The sequence below is a fragment of the Anolis sagrei genome, chromosome 3, assembly GCF_037176765.1.
Source record: "Anolis sagrei isolate rAnoSag1 chromosome 3, rAnoSag1.mat, whole genome shotgun sequence".
NCBI classification, from domain to species: Eukaryota; Metazoa; Chordata; class Lepidosauria; order Squamata; family Dactyloidae; genus Anolis; species Anolis sagrei.
The window spans coordinates 114,875,144-114,897,149 of NC_090023.1; the positions used below are offsets into that span (position 1 = coordinate 114,875,144).

Below are 22,006 nucleotides of genomic sequence, written 5' to 3' on the forward strand. Positions count from 1 at the left end.
GACAGAAAAATTTCCTTAGTTCATTTGAGCTGCATTAAAGATACTTCAGATACATTCCCCCTGTAATCACTGGTCTGTTTTTTTCATCTTCAATTCAACATCACATCGTGCCTGCTAAACCTTGACAATTTGTATTTCTGCTTTCATGCTTTGAACACAGCATGGAGCCTTAAAGCCCAAGAAAGGGTCAGGTCCACTCTAGGAAGCATATGGGCAAAAACAATTTAAGAAGTGAAATAAATCCTATATCCAATAACATCACTAAATTCAGGATTCGGCCTGTAATCTTTCACCATTTTTCCCATGCAAGTAATCATGGCACATAATCGTATTCACAGATGGTATCAGCTTGTCATTTCACAAAGCAGACACCAGGCCATATATAGACACACTTATTACTTTGACTACCTTGATTATACAGAAGAGCAAATATGTCCTTGTCCTTTTTGTACTGGTTGTTAAACAAGCACTCTAAACAGACAGTCGACAACATGAAAATGTGTGATAATCACGTTTCATCAGCAGGAGTAAATTACATTTAGTCTTTAAAGCTTGAACGCTAAACAAATAGGACCACTTCTCATTGAGACCTTTAGCACTTTGCAGGGATAGGCAATTAAATATTTCCTTTTGTTGGCTGCTCTTATAATTACTACAGCAACAAAAATGAGTAAAATATAATGGTAGCCCAAACTATAACAAACAACCACGATAAGTATAAGGTAAACTAGTTCAACAATTCTATTCAAAATCCAAATCCCATTTCTTTTGCACTTTAATGCATTCCTAATTACTAGAAGCTAATAGAATTAACTACTCTCCCTTACTATACAAAAGAGTTTAAGGTGGTTGGTTTTAAACAGTGCTGAACACCTACAACTTATACTGAACTCAATGAGATCTATGGTTTTGTGTTGCCTGTGAAAATGAGAAACAAGGAAGCATCAAGAATTACTTACATTGGGCACATGCAGTGGCTCTTTGTACTGAGACAATCGACCAATAGATGGCAGCCCAAAAGATTTGTAAGGATCCTGAAATGAAATTCAAACACAGGGAGGTATTAACTTTGTAAGACAAAGCACAGGAAACAAGGTTAAGTCACTGGGAAGCCAACGGTTTCCTCCACTTTAATTTTGGACCAACTATATTTTGCTTTCAACAGGACTTATTTTGAGGGGAATATGAATTTGCTTCTTCCATTCAAGTCCTGGAAGGTTTGTTAAAGCTAAACCTTCCTGCTGTGCCTTTATTAAACTAAGGGCAATCTTTCTAAGAGAAGACACAATGGTAGGAGCATGGGCAGAGAACAAAAACACAAAACATAAAAAGAAGGCCCCCTTCCCCCTCCAAAAAGAAAACCCCACAGACAAGTACTTGTGAAGTTGTGCTCCCTATCAAATCTTTTCAGGATCCAACCCAAATAAATCACAAACATTTTAAGACACAACAGATAGCAGAAATGCAGGTTTCTGCTGTCAAAATGTTTTTGTTTATTGCTGTGCTTAACGCCTCTGTTCAGATTTAGTCAGACATTCAAAGATGTGTATGCACACAATTTAAGCTGAAGGTAACTTTAAAACTTTAAATTTAAATAGAGAATAATTTATTTGTCTTGATTTTAATCTCCATCAGTCAATGTCCAAGAATTTAATTAGTTCTAAGGAAGGGCAATTCTTTATGTAACAGATAGCCAATGTTAAATCTACTCATACTGGAAATAAAACTGTGTATCATTTTCCACATCCACTTAAAATGCTATCTAATGTAAGCACCTGACCAAACTCATTATGAAACTGATGGAATATCATTACAGAATATTCTTCTTCCAAATACAGGGTTGTTGTTTTCAAAATTCCCCACTCAAAAGAATTTTTAGCTAACTGAAAGCAAACAAAAGAAACAAAAGAAAGCGGTCCAGAACTTTGACCACTTGCATATATGGAGCAAGATGAAAGCATGGAACTTGGGTATATTCCTCCACCTGACATAACAGCCTCCTCCACAACCATTCATCCTCCCAGCAGTTAACTATTCTTTTACCTCAGCATATACTCGACATTCAACTGCCCAGCCGTTGATGGGAATATCATTCTGCTTGTGCCTGAGAGGGTAACCCTTAGCAACACGGATCATTTCTTGGACTAGATCCAAACTGGTAATGCATTCTGTGATGGGATGTTCAACCTGCAAGGTCAAGAACTGTCAGTCAGTAGGCAACAAACCAACTAAATCTAGACACCCCCGCCCATACACACACACACACACACAGAGAGAGAGAGAGAGAGAGAGAGAGAGACTGATAACACAAAAATAACTGAAAACTTGAAAGGGGGCTTTAGAATACGGACTATTATTTCTGTCATATAGAGAACAAGCTTCCCACTCAAGATGTATTGCAGAAATCCCACATGAGAAATCAAGCCAAACATAATTGCGAGTAGTGGCTAAAATGTAAATATATATATATATATATGTAAAAAAGACAAAAAGTTCATATAAACCATAATATTTTCTGAGTCTAAATTTGTTTTCAAAGTATTTGGGACAAGAACTTTATGAAGCGGGAGACTGCCTTCCAATCTACAAATATAAAGTATTTTGACCGAAATCTCAAAAGTAGCCGGCTGATAATCAACCCGTTCTGCTAGACTTAACATGGCATGCACAGGAGCAGCCTACAATCTTCCATACAACCGGACTAGCCTAAGTCTCACCCATACGCCTGCTTTCACTAACCTGTCCTGACAAGCAACCAGATTAGCGTAATCTTACATCAGTGCAGTGTAGCAGAAATGAGCAGATGGATCCTTCAGGTTTTTTCCCCCTCCAGACTTATCTGTGTAGTGCTTAGCATGCACAACGGCTGAGCTGGACCAGTAGAATCACTGTGTGCTCTCAGCAAATAGCTGCTAACGGCTCAAGATGATGCTGCCATGGGAATACCCCTCATTCACAGTTAAACCAAGCAGGAGAGCGAGTGCCCAAGTCTCTCATGTTAAGATGAATTTATATACATGTGTATTTAACTTAGCAAGTGTAACCTAATCAGCATGGAGGAATCATAAACCAAGCACATTTGCAGAGAGTATGTTAAGAAACACAACGGCTGAGTTCTACAGTATCAGCATACACACGTTAAGGCTTTTGTTTTTCAAATACAACTGATCTGCCATATTTTTGTGCTGCTGAAACCATACATTGTAAGAAACCCAATTTCACAAGGGTGTTTGTATCCAGAAATGTCATACAACATGTAATTTGTGACACAGGAAAAGGTCACTGAACAAACTAGGATCTTCCTTCAACTACATTAATTGGAGGAGAACATTTTGTCTACTGTAATATCCTTGCAGTGGGTCTTGGGGAAAAAAAGAGTAAAAATAAACAGATGGTGCCCATAATTAGTCCTCTGTGCATTTAGGAGTTTTACAGCACCGTATTTTAACACAGCCTGACAACTTTAATGACATCACTGAAATAAGCATTTTTAAAAAAATAAACGTCACGCCAAAAACCAAGTTTGACCATGTTGTTTTTGGATTGATTTTAAAACAATCAATCTATATATAAAACTTAGCAGTACTTATGAAATCCAGCATTCAATTGAAACAAAAAAATTTCTACAAGAAATGTGCAAATTATCAACATCTCAGGAATAGTATTTTCTCGGGACTTTCATCAGCTTTTTCTTAAAAGTATCTTCGAGATAACTTTCAGCCTCAAAAGTGTGTTTTGGAAAACAACTGAAATCTTTGTAAAGATGTTGTCATTATTTGGTTTTATCCTTCTTTTCCTTTGAACTATTATCATCCCAACATGATGTACAATAGCCCCACAATGGAGTCAAGTTTCATTGTTAATGATCAAACTAGGATGAAATTCCTCCGGGAAGCAAAATATTTGGATGCTTCATTCTCAAAACACTGACAAACATTTATTTAATCAATTCTTCAAAAGAAATATTTGGCTGTATAAACATTATTGTCTATTGCGTCAATATACTTCCTTTGTACAAAGCCATGGCAGAGTGGTGGGGGAAGAGAGAAGAAGACAAGGAATGGAAAAAAAGTTGAACGTTTCAAGAACATTCAACTGCTGAAACCATTTTTAATAATGCTTCCTGTTTTATGTAATAAATATGAAACAGAAATAATACATTTATAATTTATTATTTGTACGATGTGTATGTATTGTACTGTTGGCTACATTTCAGATTAAAGTACTGGCAAAACCACCTCTGAATATTTCTTGCCTAAGGAAATCTTATGGAATTCATGGAGTTGTCATAACTTGATGGGCAACTCAAAGGAACATAAACACATATACAATACGAAGACTAAATGTATGATTTTTATTTTAAATTTGATTTATTACCTTCTAATAAAACAGTAAGAATAACAATATAAATCTAGCATGAGTTTGATTATGCAGAGTGAGATTAAATAGTCACCCTGCCATTACCACCTCCCAAAGTCTCTTGATAATATGGTGGTTACGGGCAAAAACTGTCAAAAACAGTTTATAAAGCTACTACTGTCTTCTACACAGTACAGTGGCTTGGATCAGTCATAACAAATGTGTTTCCCAACTCAATGAGAACATCAATTTGTGCATCATTGCTCTAAGTGATAAAGTTGTTTCTCTTTCCCAGAAGCAAACACTCTTTTTGAGGCTATAGGGAGACTGGGACGGTCAGCCAATCAGAGTCTATTTGGCTGGCAGGATTTGGAAAAGATTTCACTCAGGTCCACTCCTGGACCACACAGGCTGCTTCCCATGCCACCATACCAACAGTTAGCTAGTTTGCTCACCATCCTTACCCATGAATTTCTGCATAGATAATTGTTTTATCAATATGATATCACACTGCTAACAGGGACTATCAGGACTTTGGTTTTGTCATAGGAGCTGGATTCAGTTTGTGGGAGTGCTCTCATTCTATCTGCTACAGAGGGTTCCTTTAAGGGACATCTTGGCAACCAGGTCACTTTCACCTTAGTAGCAGATGGTTCTGCCTCACTCTCAGGTGGAAAAGCAAAAACGCAATGGCTTCTGCTCGAATGGATTTCAGTATTGGTCATACAGTGGTACGCTGCAGATAGGCTAAACAGTTGAATTCCCATCAGTGGGCAGACAGATGCCTGAATCCAGACCCATATTGAGGAGCAAGCTGTAATCAATGATGTTGTGATCTTTTCTATTCCAACAAAATGTGGCTCAGGTTCATTTCTGTTAAACATAATTGTGACTGTGAAAACAAGTTTGCCACTGGGTTCATAATCATAAAATGTTATGGCATAGCAACTCTCTTCCCTTTTCCCTCAGATGTAACTAACTACATATAATTCAAATACTGAAAAGTGTGGTTTGAGAAAACCATAAATTGTTACAACAGTAGAATATCATGGTTATGCATCTTGGGTGATTATTCTGGAGTATAAACAAGATTAGGTTACTGAACTATGGCTGGTTCTTCTAAGGGTGCTTCCAGACAGCCCTTTATTTTAAGAAAATTCGCATTTTAAAAATACAAATGTTCTCCGGTCCCCATCCACACACATCCCAGAAAATGAGTGCTTTCTGGGGTGGATGTCCAGATGTTCTCCCAGAACTTTCCAGAAGAACACCCAGATACTCTAACCTCCTCCCCAAAAGCCCCCAAAAGCCCTTTAAAAAATAAAAGAACTTACCCGGCCTCCATTTGCATGGTGCCCTTTCCTCCCCCCCCCCCCTTTCTCTTGGTGCGTCATTCCTATGTGCCAGGAGAGCTCTGGCACTGCATGAACAGAGGCTGGGTAGGTTCTTTTTTTAAAAAAGAGCTTTGAGGGCTTTTGGGGAAGGTGTTTGTGTTCTCATGGTTTTCCGGGCTAATTTAGCCAGAAAACCAAAAGTCTGTTGTCAAAAGCCCAGAACTTTGGAGGGAGCAGTCCAGAGAGCAGAAGTAGTGGGTTTATCCCGCGCCTTCCAAGAAGGCACAGAATAAACCCACTAACAAATTAATTTTCCACAAATTCATGTTTCCTAGGGACGTCATCTGGACAGCCCCCTTTTAACTGCAGGAACTCCCACGTTAAAGGGGCTGTCTGGATGGGCCCAAAGACATGTGTTTGTAACATGGCACAGCTATCCATGTTTGTTCATGCCTTCCAATTGAGGATTCTGATCTATTCTACACACGCACACGCACACACACACACACACACACACATTAAAAGTTGGGGACAGTGAGGACATTGTTGCAATTAATACCATGCCATAAGTATCCATTAAAAAAAGCTAAGAACATCCCACCTTGGAAGGAATGAACAGGGTGAACTCTTTCAGAAAACAGGAAGAAAGTGGGAAAGAATGACATCCCAGCTGACATAACTATGTGAGTCTGCAGAATTTTGCACTTGACAGCTGTTCAAAACTGGAATAGGAACTCCAGCTGTCAGGTAAGTCTAACATTATTTTTTGGTCTTTAGAAAATACCGTCATTGTACTCATCATATATATTCTGAGTACAGCTTTAAAATTTATAAATCAATAGGAGTTTCTGGTGGCATAGTGGGTTAAACCCTTGTGCCAGCAGGACTGAAGACCAACAGGTCACAGGTTCGAATCCGGAGAGAGTGTGTGGATGATCTCCCTCTGTCAGCTCCAGCTCCCCATGCGGGGACATGAGAGAAGCCTCCCACAAGGATGGTAAAACACCAAAACATCCAGGCATCCTCTGGGCAACATCCTTGCAGACAGCCAATTCTCTCATACCGGAAGCGACCTGCAGTTTCTCAAGTCGCTCCTGGAAAAAAAAACTCCACATATATAATCTTTACTGCATATAGCTTATGAAGGGTAACTATATAGACTAACTTACAGAGAGTCAGCTCTCTCTCACCAGTTTTTCTTGATCTTAAAACATCTGGCATGGCCAAAAGAGCAGGCCTCCACAAGATTTTCAGAAACACTATTAGTACAAAAGTTCATTAATCGGACTAATCACTTCACAAGAATACACATGAACTGTGCTGGCATAATATAGCGCCCAGTCATTATGTATCTAATTTCATTGTCATCATAAACTAAGTGAAACAGTCTGTGCCCTTGCACCAACTCTCATCAGCATCTTTGTTCCCATTGTTACTCAAACATGTTTTTAATACAGTTGTGGACTGGCAGAAGGGGGAGCATCAGTTTCCACACCAAGTCAAAAGGCATGCTGTAGAATACAGGTTTGCCCAAAGCAAGACAAAGCATGGCATATTTCATTCAGAAGGAAAGCTGTGTTTCTAGATTTCAAGGATAGTTTGTTTTGCCTAAATATACTTTTCTCCTACTTCTCTTCCCTACCTAATATGTCTTCTCTTTGTCTTTAGACTGATGCTGGCAGGCCTTTTATACAGCATTCTGCTTTGTAAAAGAACAAACAAGATGATGAGGACAATGAAGATTTATCATTGAAATCATTGCCTTCTTTGCACATGGTCAAACAACCAGTTAGTAGAACTCCAGGCAATTCTTAAAACTCTTGCTATTCTAGAGTGATTAATAACCTGTCATTTCAACAGCAAATAACCACTTACATCAAGATATCTGACACCATTTTCAGAAGAATTAAGAGGTGTGCCTGGAAAAATACCAGACCTAACTACATGGCAATGGGACAAAAGTCACTATTAATTGGGAAAAAATGAAATGCAACTGCTTCCAACTTTACTGCTTTATACTGCAATCTTGAAATAATCTGGCAAGATCAGATCACCAAGCTATATATCCTTATCCAATGCCTTGATTCCTCTCCGGCAAGGAAGCTGATTTGCCTTTACTATGCATATATAGGATGAAAGATCAATGCAACCAAGCAAAGATACTGATGTCACCCTCAGATATTTCTGATGATTTTAGTAGAAATGTAAGCATTCAGATTTTTTTCTACCAAACAATATAATTTTCCAAAGAGGTGCTATATGTTTAGCACAACTTGTATTTTATCTTCATTTTTTTTAAATGACATAAACTTTAATTTGTATAGGATTTCAAACTTGTATGGTAAAGGTAACTTAATAGAAACAGAAATATGCTTCAAATTTTGACCTATATCAAGGGCCTCCAAAAACCTCTGATCTCATTTACCTTTTTTCCATCTTAAGCAAAGCAATTCTCTGTATACATTTGCACGTGCACACATCCACTCATGATCCTGTGTCAATGAAGAAAATTTCAGATTTCCCCCCTTATCTAAGAAAAAGTTGCTAATTTGCATTTTATGGCACATTTTTTCTTTTTTGTAATTCCTTTACTGTATTTTTGCTCCCTTCCTTCCTACACATTAAAGCCCCTAAATCAAAACTTAATTTAAAAAGCTAAATCAAGCATACTGTGCCATGAAAAAGTGCCAATGAAGAGAAGGGGCACTCTGCTATAGAAAGACTACACTATGTAATACAAACTGAGAAATTTTCTGTTCCTGGTTTGAAAGTGTTATTTCCTTAATTGTTAATTGTGCTATACTTACATTGAAAGTAGTTGTTACAATCCAGAAACTTCATTTTTTGTGGCTGCCACAAACTATGTTGAATTTGTTGAGACATTATGAAATATTCATTGAAAAACTACAACAAAATGTGCTGCAAGATGTCCCGCAAAAACAAAGTTTTTGAAGTTTAAAAAACTTTTTCCATTTTTTTATGATAGAACCAATTAAGAAATGACATTTATTTTTTTTAAAAATGTGTTACATAGATTTATATGTCCTAGAAAGGACAAGCTTAAAAGGAAAAGGATTCCAATGTTTTTAAGCAAACAGTATGAAAACTGAATGCGATTTTTGTTGTGCTTTCGCTTTGTTGTTTTATTAACAAATAACTGTTGCTCTCCATATGCTAGGTTAAATAAATTTACAATCATTACGTTTATTAACAGTAACTGTTGTTAGCAAATAACATTGTAAAATGATTTCCCATAATGTATAATGGCCTAGAGTATGCAAATTAATCTATACTATAAAACAATAAGGATTTTGTGAAGGTCAAGTACCTGGCAGTGAATTAGCTAAGGTGCCTAAGTGTCATGAAAGGGTGAAGGAAACAGAAAGGCTTAGGAAGGGAGGGAGAGAAAAATAAATTGAAGGAATATAAAAAGATTTGATAGGAAAGGAAATGTCAGAATATATGGCAGAAGAATAGACAATGGAAAGCAACACTACGAAAAAGGAAGGCCAGGAATCATCCCATGAGCATGGGACAGTGGGGGAACGCAGAGGGGACAGTCTTATCCCTTCCCTTCCGTCTTTCCCTGTGTTCTGGAATGGACAGTCATCTTACATGCTTTCTGTGTCACTGTCCATCTTCCCCCTGATTTCTCTCACTTTCTTCCATTTGGAGTCGGGTAACTCCCGAAGACGGATTTAGGGCTCCATTTCCATGTGCTGAGGAACTGGAGCCCCATTGAGTCACATTGGAAGTGCCCGTATGTCATGTGATGTCCTCCATGGGAGTCCATTTCCAAAGTGCATGGTAACGGACCCTTAAACCCATGGGATTCATCTAAAGCTAAAATTTACGTATTAATTTGAAATAAGCAGCCAAAATATTAGATTAATATATTCTACTTCTCTCTTAATTAAAGGCTGTTCACTTTTAATTATTTTTAATTTAAGTGATCAGGATTAATACCAGGATACACACATCTATGAGTGTAAAAATGCACTTCTATCTTTTGTGACATTCCTGCTGAAATTGTGATCCTACAAGTTTATCCTGCATTCAGTGTAATTATTCAAACGGTTGGCTTGTTCTTCATTACACTTGTTGCACCACAACACATAATAGTGAAAAAGAGTCTAAGGGACACCAATATTTGCTAGAAAAGTTATAGTCACCCAAACTAATCCCTCAGTCAAAGGATTTTGTTCCTTTTTCTTCTTTTCAGCCTTATGGGGTGAGCAAGAGGAATAAGGAAGTGCTATTTCAGGCACAATTTCTAGCAAATGTCAGTTTTCCACTGTATGTAGCTATGGTACAGAACTATAGACAATTCTAGTAGCCTCTATTAACCATGTGGTAGAAATATGATTGCCAGGTGCAGTTTTCTTGTATAATTCATATACAATATGCTTTGTTACGCTTGTTTTAAAGAACAGCATGTGAGAAGCAGCCATATGCTGCCCGTCATTGCTTTGTGTCAGTTAATCTAAGTGGCCCACTATTTTAATACCTATATATCTTTTTTGAGCAGTCAGAAACATTTTCATCTTACTTGTTTAAAAAAATGTGTCAGTGTGTGCTATTCTAAAATTATATTTTAATATTTTGTGATAATATCAAAAATAGTCAAAGTATTATGTACTGAAAACTATTAATAAAAAATACTGTAATACTTTAAGATGAAAATTAAGCCACCTACAATTAAGATGCGGGTTAAAAGGGCCAGTGCTTGTAGAGCATCCAAACTCAGACCAGCAACAATAATACAGTAGAATTGTATTTCTAGGCAAGGAACGCCATCAATATTGCGGATATTAACAGATGGAATAAATTAAAGGAACCGGTTCAAAGAGCTGCAAAAACAAACACATCTGCATAGTTCCTTGGCTTTAAAGTTAAATTTAGAAAAGGCTGCATGAGAATTGTTAAGTTTGCTCTTAATAAAAGAAAGAAAAATCTAGTTTGAGGGCTGGAGAAAGTGACAGACCAATTGGGAAAACTGTGGTGCTGCCCAATAAAATTACTACTCACCTGTCTCAAACTGAAGCATTAATTATAGACCATATAATGCCAAGATAGGGGAATAAGAGAAATATATTGAACAAACATTTTAATTACAGGTTAGTGCATTTCTGATAAAGTTGGAAAGTGCAGTTTTCCAAAGTTTCGCACAGTGTTCTCTCAAACTGGGACGCTTTCTGTAGCACTTTTATAATGAAATAGTTGAAATGACACTAGCCTTGATATACCAGAGGACAGTGAGTCAGTACAGAAACAAACAAACAAAAAAAACCCAGCTTACTCTTATAAAAACAAGCAGGAGCAACCCTTGGGTTCAGTAACTCCTTTTTGTCATCCCCTTCCTTTGCTCATAAAGAGCATGATTTTCTATGTCTAGTTTGCAGTAAAACATTTTTTTTGCTATTTCATCCCAATAAATGATGGTTATCTGTATACTACCAGGAAGTATCAAAATGATAGACCCAATTTCATACTATACGGCTTTGAAATTGAGTCCATCATTTTGTAATACCTTCTATATGAAGACATTTATAATCTTTTTTATTTTGGGTGTTAAGCATGAGGGAAAGTGAGCAGAAAAACATAAAAACTTGCTCCTGAACATTCTCATGTGTTTGTCATGATATAGTAATTTACGCCAATATCTGCAAAGGACATTTAACTTTTGCATACAGAAACACTGCAAAATTAACTTGACAAAAGCTAATGTAACAATAAGATGAATGATGGCAATACTTAAGCAGCTAAAGGAATTCACGGGATTGATGCAATGGCTAATTTTTTAATGTTTTATGGCTCTGTCTGATGGTTTGTATAAATTTTAATGGTTTCAATTTATAGCCATGTTATTGTTTAGCTGTAATGTATTGTGTTATATGATTGTGAAGCATTGAATCTTTGCCATTTATTATATGGGGACCGCCTTGAATCCCCCTATGGGTTGAGAAAAGCGGTATAGAAATACAATAAATAAATAAATAAATAAATAAATATCATAGTCAATTTTATTTTTAGTGCAAGGAAGCAAAGTAAAGCCAAAAAGGCTGCCTTTCCTCTTTAAAATAATGGCCTCTCGCCATTAGGAGAGGGAAAGTAGGGAGCAGAATTCACTGGGAAAGAAAGCACAGAACTCTGGGAAATGTAGTTTTGGAAGTCAAGGAGCCCTATGGCAGAGACTGCAAAAGGTCATGCCCTAAACTACATTTCCCAGAATTCTGCTCACATCAAAAAGCCCCAATCAGGAGAGGCAAGAGATTTGTCCTTCCATAGCAGCAGCAGCAGCAAGCCAAAGTTCCAATGAATGATTGAATATGCAAAGAGGAGGATTGACTGAAACTTATAGTAAGTAAGTAAGTAAGTAAGTAGGTAAGTAATAATAATAATAATAATAATAATATAGACCTTAATACAAACAACAATTGAAAAGTCCTACAATGACCCAAAGTGCCGTCTATGCAAAGAGAGTGATAGTAGAGCACCTCATTTGCGTTTGCAAGAAAATAGCCCAGATTGACTATATTGAACGTCACAACAGGCTAGCAGCAATGGTGCACTGGAACCTTTACAAAAAGTATGGCCTACACTGGTATGAGCACAAAAGACCACAGAAAACGAAGAAGCAAAAAAGCTCTGGGATTTTAGAATCCAAACAGTTAAACACCTGCCACATAACACATCAGATATTACGGTTGTGGAAAAGAAACGTATTTTATTATAGACATTGCAGTACCAGGAGACAGTACAGTAAAGGACAAAGAGCTGGAAAAGATCACGAAATACAAGAACTTACAAATTGAAATTGCACTACTAGGAAAAAGAGAACAACAATGGTACCAATAGTGGTTGGTGTTTTTGGAGGCATTCCAAAAAACCTAAAAACCATAATTTGGACAAAACATCAATCTACATGCTGCAGAAGGCCGCACTTCTCGGAACTGCGCATATTCTACAAAAATACCTCAAATATCCTAGGCCCTTGGGAAGAGCCTGATATTCAGAGATTTTATTTTATTTATTTGTCGTGTCACAGAAACCAGTCCATTATATTACATTTCTAACAGAACAAAGCAAACAAAAAGAGACAAATACAAAACTTGTGAGTTTGGTAGTTGGTTAAATGTTCTTTGACCAGTATCTGGCCACTTGGAGTGCTTCCGGTGTTGCTGCAAGGAGGGCCTCCATTGTGCATGTGGCAGGGCTCAGGTTGCATTGCAGCAGGTGGTCAGTGGTTTGCTCCTCTCCACATTCGCAAGTCGAGGATTCCACTTTGTAGCCCCATTTCTGAAGGTTGGCTCTGCATCTCATGGTGCCAGAGCGCAGTCTGTTCAGTGCCTTCCAAATTGCCCAGTCCTCTGTGTGCCCAGGAGGGAGTCTCTCATTTGGTATCCGCCATTGGTTGAGGTGCTGGGATTGGGCCTGCCACTTTTGGACTCTCGCTTGCTGAGGTGTTCCAGCGAGTGTCTCTGTAGATCTTAGAAAACTATTTCTAGATTTAAGTCGTTGTCGTGCTGGTTGATACCCAAACAGGAGATGAGCTGGAGATGTCTCTGCCTTGGTCCTTTCACTATTGGCTGCTACTTCCCGGCGGAAGTCAGGAGGTGCAATACCGGCTAGACAGTGTAGTTTCTCCAGTGGTGTAGGGCGCAGACACCCCGTGATAATCCGGCATGTCTCATTAAGAGCCACATCCACTGTTTTAGTATGGTGAGATGTATTCCACACTGGGCATGCATACTCAGCAGCAGAGTAGCACAGCGCAAGGGCAGATGTCTTCACTGTATCTGGTTGTGATCCCCAGGTTGTGCCAGTCAGCTTTCGTATGATATTGTTTCTGGTACCCACTTTTTGCTTGATGTCCAGGCAGTGCTTCTTGTAGGTAAGAGCACGGTCCAGAGTGGCTCCTAGGTATTTGGGTGCGCTGCAATGCTCCAGTGGGATTCCTTCCCAGGTGATCTTCAGAGCTTGGGATGCTTCTCTGTTCTTGAGATGAAAGGCACATGTCTGTGTTTTAGATGGGTTAGGGATCAGCTGGTTTTCCCTGTAGTAGGCAGTAAGAGCACCTAGAGCTTCGGAGAGCTTCTGTTCTACCGTCTCAAAGCTCCCTGCTTGAGCAGTAATGGCACGATCATCAGCATAGATGAAACTCTCTGTCCCTTCTGGCAGTGGCTGGTCATTTGTGTAGATGTTGAACATGGATGGAGCAAGCACGCTCCCCTGAGGTAGGCCGTTCTTCTGTTTCCGCCATCTGCTTCTCTGGCCCTGGAACTCAACAAAAAAGCTCCTGTTTTGTAGCAGGTTTCCTATGAGGCGGGTGAGGTGGTCGTCCTTTGTGATATACATTTTTCTCAGAAGGAGGCGGTGGTTCACAGTATCATAGGCTGCTGACAGGTCTATGAAGACAGCTCCTGTGATCTGTTGCCTTTCAAAGCCATCTTCTTTGTGCTGAGTCAGGTTCAGCACTTGTGATGTGCAGCTTTTGCCTTCTCTGAAGCCAGCTTGCTGTGGGATCAGACATGGGCCTATTTTTTCCGTAATTCTATGCAAAATAAGTCTATCCAGAACTTTGTAGAGGTGGCACAACAGGGAGATTGGTCTGTATCTTTTTGGGTCACTACGGTCTTTGCCTGGCTTCAAGATGGCGATGACTCTTGCCTTCCTCCAGATTTTGGGGATCTGACAGGATGCAGTGCAGTTGTTCATCAGCTCCAGCAGCCAGCGCCTTGCTTTGGGACCAAAGTTCTTGATTTGTTCCATCCGTAGATCATCCAGGCCAGCTGCTTTGCCATTTTTACATTTATTGAGAGCCATGTCCAATTCAGTAGATGTAAAGGGTTCATGAAGGTTGTTGTTCTCAATCTCTGGTTGTCTGGCTATTGGTTTCTTTCCTACTTTGGTGGTAAAGTTGGGTTTCCCATTCTTCAAGAGTTGGTGTGCTATCTGATCTGCCTTTCAGAGATGAATACCAGACTTTGAACTAATATGCATGTGTGCTATGTTGTTATATACAAATAAATCTATAATAATAATAATAATAATAATAATAATAATAATAATAATAATTTTATTTATTTAAATCAGTGCTGAGCTAAGAAGAAATCCCTAAATGGATGGCCCTTGGGGGTCATTTCCAACTCAATAGGGGAAGCATAGTAAGTTATAACTAGAAAAATAGATTCCAAAATCTGCCATGGGGGCAAAATTTTCTCCTGCTATACTTTGCTATGCCTTTACTGGCCCAAAGTGAAAAGCATGCATGTTTCTTTTTATTAAAATATATTTTCACCCTCACCTGCCTCTGAAAGGCTGCACTGTATGATAGTCATCACTTTAACTAGCACAGTACCTGAAGTCGAGTATTCATTTCCAAGAAGTAGAAATTCCTTTTTGAATCCACAAGGAATTCCACTGTCCCGGCAGATGAGTATTTCACTGCTTTGGCAAGAGCTACAGCTTGTTCTCCCATTGCTCTGCGTGTCTCTGGATCCAAGAAAGTGCTATATGTGTTTTTAAAAAGAAGAAAAGGTTTTGTTTTATTGTTTTGAAACCAAAGAAAAGTAATGTCAAAGAACTGCAATTCACATTAGGAAGTGAAAACACTGTATTAAGTAACAATGCTTAAAAAGCTATATTTTGTATAATATTTCTTCAGACTGAAGAAAGAAAACCAATTCATATCTCAAAAAATGTTAATTTAAAAACAAGGAATATGACCAAGAAATGTATTCACATTTGCTGTGGGAAGAGGCATTTGAAGCAAATTCTATAAGCTACAAATTTACAGAGAAATAAATCAAAATTACAGTACAAGATCCATTTTTGCAGGGGATATGTTCCTGGACATACAAAAAACAGGAAAACCAAATCCAACTGAGCTGAATCACTTCCACTGAAAGTTACCAGATGTGCTGGAGGATCTCGAAAAACTTTGAGAGGTATCATCTTTATAATTTGGTACGTCCTCCAGCATAACTCAATGTTAATTTCCTCCAGAAGCATACCACAGAGTTACATTTTTTCCATGTCAGAAGCAACTTGAGAAACTAGTGTGAGAGAATTGGCCGCCTGCAACAGCATTGCCCTGGGGACACTCGGACGTTTTACCATCCTACGGGAGTCTTCTCTCATGTTCCTGCATAAGGAGCTGGAGCTGACAGACGGGAACCCACCAGATTAAAACCACAGACTTTTCAGTCAAGAGTCCTGCCAGCACAAGGATTTAACCCATTGTACCGCCAGAGCCACACTGAAGATTATATATTTTGTTGTATGCAGATAGATGAAACCACAAGGACGCTGGTGCTGCAGGTCTTGGAGTTGTATGTATTAAATCATCCTCTACACTTAACTATCTCATACACAAGTATGAGCACAAAACCGATGAGTTTATGTCTTATAAATATTTTAAGATATTCCGGAAATATTTTAAGATATTCCGGATACTATGGCTCCTAGTTCTGGATTGAGGAATGGATGGGCCTCCAGATGTGGCTGGGTTACAACTCTCACATATCTTAGTCAACACAAACATAGGAGAGGAATACTAGAAATTGCAGTCCAGCAACATCCAGAGAGTTGCATGTTCCCATTTCTGCTCAAATTCTTTAATACCAATTCATAAAAGTTATAAAAGATAACATATTCTAATCCAATACTCTAAGTACATTACTGGAAGGGGGAAACAAAGCATTATCTGTGTTCCTGACTGTTCAGAATAGCTTTTCAATTCAAATGCTCACTGATATAATCCAACTTTCTCCCCACCCCACCCATTTTTAAGTGAATATTGATAATTTTTGCAACATCTCCACAACGCAGTATCTTAAAAATATCCACACACATTTCTGGTTTTAGTTAAGACATTAGAGGTAGCCGGATATTCCAGTGAAAACCTTGAAATGAAGCCTTCATGCTTCAAACTATACTGCCTTGCCATTTAAACTCTAGCCTGCAACAGTGAATCTGACATACAATGACAGTAACAGCTTGTCTCTTGAATTATTCTCTCAACTTTACCCTAAAGCTGGAAGTTTTAATTTTCTGTTTTTCTTACTTTGATTCATCTGTTCCTCACACCAGGGTTTTCCCTCCCCTCCCTGGACACAGCTGTTTCTTCTGCCCTAGAGTGCCTTTGGAGAACACTTTTGGGATTCACTCTCAAGACTGCTCCTCAAGCAGTAAGTTTCCTCACTACAGGACACGAAATATATCATTTTCCAGAGGCCAGGGGCACAGAAAAAAAACATTTTATCAATGCTTTTCCACACTATTCTGATGGTATTTCAAAACTTTTTGTTAACCTTTGCAAACATTCATAACTTTTACCTATTGAACCACAAAGGAAGTTGGTCTGTCCTTCACACTTGAGCTCCTGGTACACAAACATGTTCAGATTTTTAATTTTTTTTAATGACAAAATTGTTCCTATTCTTATACATTCACCAATTTCTAATATACTCTAATATAATTTCTTATATTAGAGTGCTCAAAGGAATGTAATAGTCTCAACCTCAAGGAAGTCAGAAAACTTCCTTGATGTACAGCCGAAAAGAACTTCCTTTATGTACATCGGAAGGCATGTCCTGTGTTTTAAAAAATATTTTAATCAGTATTTACAAAGCTCCTATAAGCAAAATTCAGGGGGGGAAAGAGCTTAAGAGTGAGTAGAAAAGGTAGTGGATTCCCACCCCTACTGCTTCGGTACAATAGAACAATAGTTGGCCAACAGTCAGGAATTCTGGGAACTAAAATCCAAAACTTCTGGAGGACCAAAGTTTAGGAAACAGTGCAGTGGAGTCTAGTGCACATCCCACTTTTCGAATGCACCCTACTATCCATTGTCAGGTTCTCTAATATACTAACTCATAAGATGATCTCGGGTCATTCGCTGTGGTTGATGTTTATATTCTTTAAACGAACATCTAACATTCTTGAAATCTAAACAAATCTTTCCCTGTCTTTTAATATACAAAAATTGATAGACACTATAATAAGTCTTAGTCTCTATATTTTACCTCCTAAATATGTCTGTCAGATTATATGTCCTTTTTAAATGACAAAAAATATTTTAAAGTTATATGCACAGGCTGAAGATTTACCAACAGAGACTTGTCTGACTTGTAATAGAACGACCCTACTTATTAGCAACCCATTAGAAAAGGAAAGAAGCTGGCAGAGGGCTGAAGAACAGGAATGAATTTCAAAAACATCTGCATGTTTCATATTCTTGTACTCCTGGTCCCCAACTGCTAGATATTCAATGTTCACCTTGAAACAATAAAGCAAAATCCATTTTTTTAAACATCTTAGACTGGGTGACTGAGGGCCCAATCCAAAAATATTCACAGATATGCAGAGTTAGATTAGAAATATCTCTCAGACTCACACAACTTTCTACATTGATCTTACACCTAAAAAAAAGCTTTTATATACATGCAACCAATTTTATTATCCCCCTACATCTTGTACAATGTATGTTCTTGTGCCAAAAGCTTTGAAGGGAGGCTTTTCACAGAGATACTGATAAAAGCAGTAGGTCCATATTCAAGTAGAAGCAATGTTGTACTTCTTCGAATCTGAACAGTTAAATATAATTCCTAAAAAGCCAACACTTTGGTTACTGGGACTTGGCGGAGTCATGAAACTAAGTTGGTGACCTTAGAATATTCATTGGGACTCAGCCTAACCTATTTCACATGGGGTTTTGTGTGTGTGTGTGTGTGTGTCAGGCGCACCTTGAGAAACTGCAAGTCATTCTGGTGTGAGAGAATTGGTGATCTTCAAGGACATTGCCCAGGGGATGCCCAGATGTTTGATGTTTTACCAACCTTGTGAGAAGCTCCACTCATGTCCCCATGCAGGGATCTGGAGCTGACAGAGGGAGCAGAACCTGCTCTCCCCAGATTTGAACCACTGACCTATTGGTCAGCAGTCCTGCCGGCACAAGAGTTTAACCCCATTGCACCACCAAGGGCTCCATTCACATGGATACAAAACAGGAGGATGAATATAAAATTCACTGCAAGAAAGGTAAAAGGAAAGGCATGTGTCTTATCCTTAGTTCAATGGAGTAAAGGTGGGCTACAAAGTTAATAAATAATAAACAAATAAACTTCATTTCACAGAATCATAGAGTTGAAAGAGCCCACATGGGTCATCCAGTCCAACCCCTGCCATGCAGGAAAAGCACAATCAAAACACCCCTGACAGATAGTCATCCAGCCTTTTTAAAAGCTTCCAAGGAAGGAGCTTCCACCACACTCTGATGCAAAGTGTTCCACTGATGAACAGTTCTTACTTCAGTTAATCAAAGGAGCTAACGGATTGTCCAGTTCACAGTTTAAATGAAACCAAACCACAAACACATTCAAGGGGATTACAGAATATGAACAGGGGATCCATTGTACTGGCAGTTTGGTTTAAGCTTTTATAAAATACACCATACACGTTGTGTTACTCATCAGCACATAGAAATGATGTGATGGTATCTCCACTTTGAGTCATTCAATGTATATGTTTAGTTTACGTATTAATTTCTAAAGGAGTTGCTATATTTCAAAATCTGGAATGCCAAACTTCCGAAGTCTGTATCAGTCATTTCACAGGGCATGTTATTGCTATTGCTACAATTAGAAATTATTGCTATTGCTACAATGAGAAAGTTTTAGCTAGCCCTGTTTAATAGCAGTTGAGAAAAGAAATATGAAAGACACTCAACTACAGTTGATCACTGATAGTCATTTATCTTCAATATCTACTGTTAACATTCTATGCAATTGAAGGTTAAGCGTTATTTACGGTTATAACAGGTATATACACTCACCTTGGGGCTTCTTCAATAACTTTCTGATTTCTCCTCTGAATAGAACACTCTCTCTCATTCAGCCACAGTGCGTTGCCATGTTTATCAGCCAATACCTAGTAGAGAGTCACTGTTAATAAACAAATGCATTGCTTCTCTCACCATCTCGGAGCTACTAACAGCAGTGAAAATATTACAAGAGATTTATAAAATTATGCACATATTTTAAGTAAGTATCAGTTATGAATATGCAGTAGCCAGAATACTTTATATAATAATAATAATAATAATAATAATAATAATAATAATGGTTTGAGTGGTGATTGGCACATTGGGTGTATTGCCTAAAGACCTTGGCCTGCACTTAAAAACAATTGGTGCTGAAAAATTTACCATTTGTCAGCAGCAGATGGCCACCCTACTTGGATCTGCACACATTATTCGCTGATACATCACACAGCAAACACAGTCTTGGGAAGTGCCCGACATGTGATCAAATAAAAAAGCCAGCATGGTGATCTTGTTTGCTGTGTACTAATCTTGTTATGTACCTTGTTTATTTCTATCCCACCCTATCTCCCTAATGGGAACTCAGTGTGGTTAACAGGTCTATATCCTATTCAGTTCTTTTTTTTAAAGTCTCTCATAATGCAAAGGCCAAATGATACTTTGGATACGTCTAGTGAACAGAAAATAGCCATCTCATACAATGAGCGTGTTTTTCCCCCTCTGTTTTGAAAGTATTATTCATGTTGCAAGGGAAACGTAAGATTTAGAACCTTTTTTGTTGTGGATTACTAACTGCCTAATATTTTGGCTATAATTCAATTGAATTAAGAGTGGGTGAACTGAATGTTTTTCCCTCAAAACGCCCCCACTAAAGGCATTGGTGGGGGGAGGCAATTCTGATAAATGCCCTCAGTCCCTTTAGGCCCAGAAGAAGTCCTTTTTAAACAGGAGGCTTGGAAGACCCCCAACCCTGCATTAGAATAGCTTCCTAGCTCATCCTAAGGAATTATGGATCATAACAGTACAATTTTATTGGCAGTGAATAGGTTAAACTGCTTCTTATCATCTGGCTTCCCATACACACAGTACAGTTGCTGTGATATGAAGTTATTGAACTGCTGTCACAATATATTCCAAGCACTAAAAATGAAATCCTTATGACAGAAATTACAAGAATTCTGCATTTTGGACCAGAAAAAGTAGAACTTTAAGGACTATATAAACCATAGATTTTTTTTGTCAGGAAAGATTAACTCATCACTGTCCACACATTCAATGGATTGTGTTCCATAGACCAAAAAAGAGAACCCAATATTCAAAGGGTAAAGTTCTTCCAACTTAAAGAAGAAACATTTCCTTATTAAACTGAAGCATGTGTGCTGAACTGGAGGAAAAACAAGAGAAAGCAATACTAAATATTCCTTTGCAACCCCAGAAAATTGAAAGCAGTAGAGAAAGGGAGACACACCTGAATTTCTATGTGACGCGGATTATCTATAAACTTTTCTATTAACAATCGATCATCACCAAAACTTGATGCAGCTTCTTGCGATGAAAATCTAAAACCTTCCCTGTAAGACAAAACAAATTAAAACGTACAAACACAGTCAGTATGTTATTCAAATGTTCAGTTTTCTTTTTTGCACCCATTTCTGGAGGTAGTTTTCCACACTGTCAATCAAGCCCTACCTTATGCTCTAACATTGGTTGTCAGAGTCTCATCACAAAATAAGCAGCTGTAAATTGGCATATTCACAGCAAATAAACAAGAATACATTTTGTTTGTCTGTCACCTCCACAAGGAGGGAAAAAATCTGATAGGTATCTTGAAGGCTTTTTGTAGTTTATTTGTTTGTTAGGGGGTAACAAGAGTGCATTTGAGATTATAATTTTTGGGAAGGTATGCAATGACTTCCACAAACAACTACATGCAGCCCCTCCCCCCCCGGTTAGTCATTAAATTGTTTAAGTTTTTATTTTCATCCTCTCAAATTATGTTTCCACTGAGCAACTAACAAAAAATGTTATACAATAAAAATGCTAATTTCAAAGCAAAAGCAAGAGGAAATCAATAGCTATCTAATTGGAAAACAACAGAATTTATATTAGCTCATGCAGTCCGCATGGCCTGATTTTCCACAAAGGCTAAAAAGATGGCTTTTCACTTCTAAAAAATTCTATATTAAAAAAAACCCAAAAAGCTCCACATGTAAAATGTTGGGCTGTACTAAGCTCGTGCGATGTATCGCTTCATGATTTCCATACACTCTCTTCTAGGGATTTCATGTAGTCATAAAACAGCATCTGTCAAGATGGAATGCCGCAGGTTGCTACTACCTTTGTGGGACAGAATAACAAACAAACAGCACCACTTCCAAGGAGTATGCAGAAGTAGAACTACTAGATCACCGAGGATACTGAAGGAGCCACAACACAATAGTAAAATGTATTGGATAATTATGACACAGGTCCACTTTAGTGTTTCTTT

The 22,006-nt window shown here is 38.1% G+C and overlaps 1 protein-coding gene across 1 annotated transcript in view; it reads right to left on the reverse strand.

Moving 5' to 3' along the window:
- PCCA (propionyl-CoA carboxylase subunit alpha) overlaps nt 1-22,006 on the reverse strand; it is a 273,331-nt gene that overhangs the window by 147,357 nt on the left and 103,968 nt on the right. The window contains exons 10-14 of the mRNA XM_060769564.2: nt 20,987-21,089; nt 19,531-19,625; nt 15,055-15,205; nt 2,044-2,187; nt 960-1,034 (exon numbers count right to left, since the gene is read on the reverse strand). Of these exons, the coding sequence (XP_060625547.2) occupies nt 960-1,034; nt 2,044-2,187; nt 15,055-15,205; nt 19,531-19,625; nt 20,987-21,089 (568 nt within the window). The remainder of the gene's footprint in view (nt 1-959; nt 1,035-2,043; nt 2,188-15,054; nt 15,206-19,530; nt 19,626-20,986; nt 21,090-22,006) is intronic.